Source organism: Gekko japonicus, unplaced genomic scaffold (assembly GCF_001447785.1).
Source record: "Gekko japonicus isolate JY-2015 unplaced genomic scaffold, Gekko_japonicus_V1.1 scaffold598, whole genome shotgun sequence".
Taxonomy (NCBI): Eukaryota; Metazoa; Chordata; class Lepidosauria; order Squamata; family Gekkonidae; genus Gekko; species Gekko japonicus.
The window spans coordinates 1-4,781 of NW_015170910.1; the positions used below are offsets into that span (position 1 = coordinate 1).

At 50.5% G+C, this 4,781-nt stretch overlaps 1 protein-coding gene across 1 annotated transcript in view; it reads right to left on the minus strand.

The window, feature by feature from the left end:
- Window positions 1-259: 259 nt before the first annotated feature.
- The window catches only part of IQCE (IQ motif containing E), a 9,682-nt gene continuing 5,160 nt past the window's right edge, over window positions 260-4,781 (minus strand). Inside the window, exons 4-6 of the mRNA XM_015418677.1 lie at window positions 4,457-4,570; window positions 3,145-3,195; window positions 260-400 (exon numbers count right to left, since the gene is read on the minus strand). Coding sequence (XP_015274163.1) covers window positions 314-400; window positions 3,145-3,195; window positions 4,457-4,570 — 252 coding nt within the window. The 3' untranslated portion in view covers window positions 260-313. The remainder of the gene's footprint in view (window positions 401-3,144; window positions 3,196-4,456; window positions 4,571-4,781) is intronic.

The window sequence follows — 4,781 nt, forward strand, 5'->3', positions numbered from 1 at the left end:
TGTTTTCAACTTGTAATACCCAACACCGTTCCACTTCTAGACACCCACAGATGTCCCACTGCACCTGAAGATGCGAACTCGGACCCACGCGAAAGCTCATGCTGAAATAAAGCTTGTTCGCCTTGCAGGTGCTCCCGGGGTTCCGTTTTGGTCTGGGAACGATCGTCATAAACACGGGCGATCTAGGTTTGAGCGACGGCAGAGAAGGTCCTACTTGGCCAGCCGCGGCTTCCGCTTCCCCTTTGCCATCTCCGTTCCCGCCGTCTTTACCTGCCCCTCCCCACCAACCCCGTCCCTTTGAGCGCGCGTTACATCAAGAGTCGCCGTACTTGATGGTGTTGTCTTTCTCCTTGCACTGCTGCTCCAGCTTGAGGATCTTCTGCTTCAAGCCGTTGATCACCTGATCGAGAGAGGAGGAGGAGGAGGAGGAGAAGAAGAGGCAGAGGAGGAGGAGATTGGATTTATACCCTGCCCTTCACTTGGAGTCTCAGAGCGGCTTACAATCTCCTTTCCCTTCTCCCTCCCCACAACAGGCACCCTGTGAGGTCGGTGGGGCTGAGAGAGCTCTTTCGAGGACTGCTCCTGAGAGAACAGCTCTGACAGAACTATGGCTTGCCCTGGGTCATCCAGCAGCTGCATGTGGAGGAAGGGTGGGGAATCAATCCCAGTTCTCCCGGATTAGAGTCTGCACACTAAACCACGACACCCAACTGGTAAACACGGGGCCTCCCCTGCAGCATTGCTTGCCTTCATCACATGCCCACAATGTTAACAGGAAGTAATACTCTTTTAAGACTGGGCTGCCTACCGACCCACACAAAGCCGGGCTATCCTAGGGAGACAAGGAAGCACAATTGATCAGGCACGGAGATCGTCCGGCACAGCTGCCTTCTCTGGGTGACACGAGGCTGACGCCGACAAGGCGCAGGGCCTTTTCGGTGGTAGCTCCCTGGGCCAACTGAGAGCCAGTTTGGTTTTAGTGGTTCGGAGCGTGGACGCTAATCTGGGAGAACCGGGTTTGATCCCCCCACTCCTCCACATGCACAAGCAAGAATATGAGAGCACATGAAGAAGAGTGTGGCTGGAACAAGCTAACGGCCCATCTGATCTTGCACAGCGTCCTGCAAACTACTGCAAGCTAAAGGCCCTGTCAAAACCGGCGCAGCTATGAGGTCAGTGTTCCGACTGCCGTGGTCCGTGGCCCAGGGAGATTCAGCCTCCATTCACAATTCAGCAATAACAATTCAGTGGGAGGGACGGAGCTACAATCCTCAAGGGTTCACTGCTGTTAAGGAGCACCAGAAGGCCAGGGATGGAAAGGAAAAACAGGAAGGGTGCCGTCTGGAATCAGAAGAACGAATTTGGAGTCCCGTGGGGCACCTTTAAGACCAACAAAGTTTTATTCAGGGTATGAGCTTTCGTGTGCAGGCACACTTTTTCAAATACACTCAGAATGGCAGGTAAGGTTCAGATTTACAGACAGGGGCTGGACAACAAATTAACATGCAATATGATGAAGATGCACAAACAACAAGCTAAATAAATAAATAAATATATGGTCAACAGTTGTAAAGCAATAAATAGGTCAAAATAGCAGACAGATGCTTTACGTTTTTTTAAAAATATACTATTTATTTATAGACTTTCCATACCCAGATACATAAGTAAATTGTCAATCATTCAATAATTTACATTTGAGTCTGATTTTTAACATTATTCTCTCTCCATTTGTACAGTCTTGACCATCTTTTCACAAAAGTCTCTTCTCCTTTCCCTTGAATTAACAAGCTTAATTTATCCATTTCTGCTAAGTGACACAATTTCAAACTTTTTTCTTCCTTAATGGGAGTTTTTTCTGATTTCCGTATTTGGCCAGAAGTATTCTAGCAGATGTTATTATAAGCACCACTAAGTAGGCACCACAACGACTAAGATTTTTCCGGCATCATATTCAACAAATATATCTCTGGATTTAACATCAAAAATATATTCAACATTTCCCAAATCATTACCTGTACTTTCTCCCAAAATCTTTGAATTTTTGCACAACGCCACCACATATGATAAAACGAACCTACATTAATGCTGCATTACCGACATTTGTTTGAGCTATTTGCGTAACATTTTGCTGTGATGCTTTACAACTGTTGACCTTATAGCCTTAGCTTGTTATTTAGTTTTGTCTTTGCACATCTTCATCATAGATCCAGGTAGGTATTTGACAAAGTGTGCCCTTTGCACACGAAAGCTCATACCTTGAATACCTGAGGGACCGCCTTTCCCCATACAGGCCCCAAAGAGCACTTCGGTCGGGGTCACAACACCGCCTAGTGACCCCGGGCCCTAAAGAGGCCAGGCTTGCTGCCACAAGAGCCAGGTCCTTTTCGGTGGCGGCTCTTACCTGGTGGAATGAGCTCCCGGAGGAGATCAGGGCCCTGCGGGACCTTTTACAGTTCCGCAGGGCCTGCAAGACAGAGCTCTTCCGCCAGGCTTTTGAGTAGGAGCCGCCGCCGCCACTATTACCACCATCGTGTACTGCAGAGCAGTGCCGTCGGGGTGGGCTGATTAGCCATCCGGAACATCTCGGCCCATAGCACGCCCCCTTTCTTCTGACCTCACTGTGACATATAACAATGAGTGAGTATTTTAATCCACCGATGCATTCTGTAAGATTGAATTGTGTTTTAAGTGGTTGACTGTGTAATTTTATCGCACTTTGGGTGCCTAAATTTTTTTAATCGTGTTGTATTTTATTGCACGGTTGTGCCTATGTAAGCCGCCCTGGGCCCGCGTGCGGGGAGGGCGGGGTATAAATGTAATAAAATAAATAAAACATTTGCTGGTCTTAAAGGTGACCCCGGATTCTAAATAAATTTGTTCTACTGATTCAGATCAACAGGGCTGACCACCTGGATCAGTCTGACATCAGAGTCCTGATTACTGAGAAGAGCGTGGCCGCGGACACGCTCACATCAGAGTAAGGACACTGGGCAATTCGTTAATCGCTTCGTATTCGCCGTTTCTCACTGTGCCTTATCTATGTGGTTTGGTGATACGGTCACCCTATGAACCGACTGTGGTCTGATCCCGCCGCAAACGTGAAGCCGCGGGGAAAGGGAAAAAGAGTGGAAAAGCGCAGTTTACCCAGCTGCTATCGCTCCTTGGCTCTGTCCGTAACCCGACAAACTCAGAGCCCTGTTAAAGGAAAGAAAAAGTGACTGATATTTGCCGTTTCTAAAGTGCTTCTGAGAAAATAAAGACCAGAACGGGCCCTAGCCGCTAGCTGACAACCAAGAATCAGCAGATCATCACAGTAATACTTAGCATTACTAAGGTAACAAGTGAACAAAGTTTGAGACCAGCGCAGGGGTCATTTCCGGCGGGAGCGCACAGGAGCAGAGCTCCGGCAGTAAAGAGCCCAGGGGGCGGGCACATGCAACAAGCCCCACCCTCTACTCCCAGCAGCCCTCAGTCAGAGCAAGAAGCAGCCAACCGCCTCTAGACGTCCCTTGCCTTGAGAACCCTCCTCTGCCCGATGCTGGAGGCGAGCAGCCCTAGGAGAAGAGGGGGCTTGCAGAGAGCAGCCAGCTACGTGAAGGAAACTGGCAGGCGTGTCCCGTTAGGGTGCTAATTCAGTGTTCCCTTTAAGCTGAGCAAGTGTGAGCTGGCTCACAGTTTTTTTAGCCTCCGGCTCACAGATTTTTATCTCGGCTCAGGAAGGGATGGGGCTCCAGAGCAAACTCATTCACTGCGCTACCGCCAAAGCTGGCTCACAAAGCTGTGAGCTGGCTCACAGTTTTTTTAGCCTCCAGCTCACAGATTTTTATCTCGGCTCAGGAAGGGATGGGGCTCCAGAGCAAACTCATTCACTGCGCTACCGCCAAAGGGCTCGCCCACCCACTTTAATGCCAGGAGCTCACAAAGTGGGATTTTTTTGCTCACAAGATTCCACAGCTTAGAGGGAGCACTGGTTGATTTGCCCCGACCTGGATGTCCCGGGCTAGCCCGATCCCGTCAGAAGCTCAGCAGGGTCGGCCGTGGTTAGTACTTGGAAGGGAGACCAGCAAGGAAGCCCAGGGCCGCCACGAAGAGGCAGGCAATGTCTCTTGCCTTGAAAACCCTCCCGGGCTGCTCTAAGTCGGCCGTGACTTGAGGGAACTTTCCACCACCACGTTTTTGTGGTCCGGAGCCGGCTTTGATCAGAGGCACGAGGCCTGCGGTTCTCCCACTGTGCTGACGTTATTACTGCGATTGATAATGATCCTTGTCGGGCACCCCCACGGCATCACGGGAAACAGGATATCAGCTACTTCCTGTCTTGCCTGCCCGCCAAAACGATGCCCGGGTTTCGGAGCCGAAATGCTAGCCCGCACCCGCTTCCCGGGTGGAACAGGAAACAACCCGACGAGCAGATTTGAACGCCGCTCTCGGCTCCGCCTCGGACCGCAGAACTCACCCGAGAAGAATCCAGCAGCTGCTCCAGCTGTTTGTCTTTTCGGTTATTCTCCTCTTCAAGTCGCCGAAACTTTGTTTTCATTCGATCTCCTTCGCATTTCTGAGCCTGTATTTCCTATAGGTAGGTAGGTAGGAAGGAAGGAAGGAGGGAGGGAGGGAGGGAAGGAAGGAGGGATGGAAGGATGGAAGGATGGAAGGAAGGAAGGAGGGAAGGAGGGAAGAAGGGTGGGGGGGAGACCTAGACAGACAGTCAGTAAGCCAGAGAGACAGGGAAGGGGGGGAAGAAGTCAAAGCGATGGGGATGAAGGGAGAAATTGAGAGAGGGT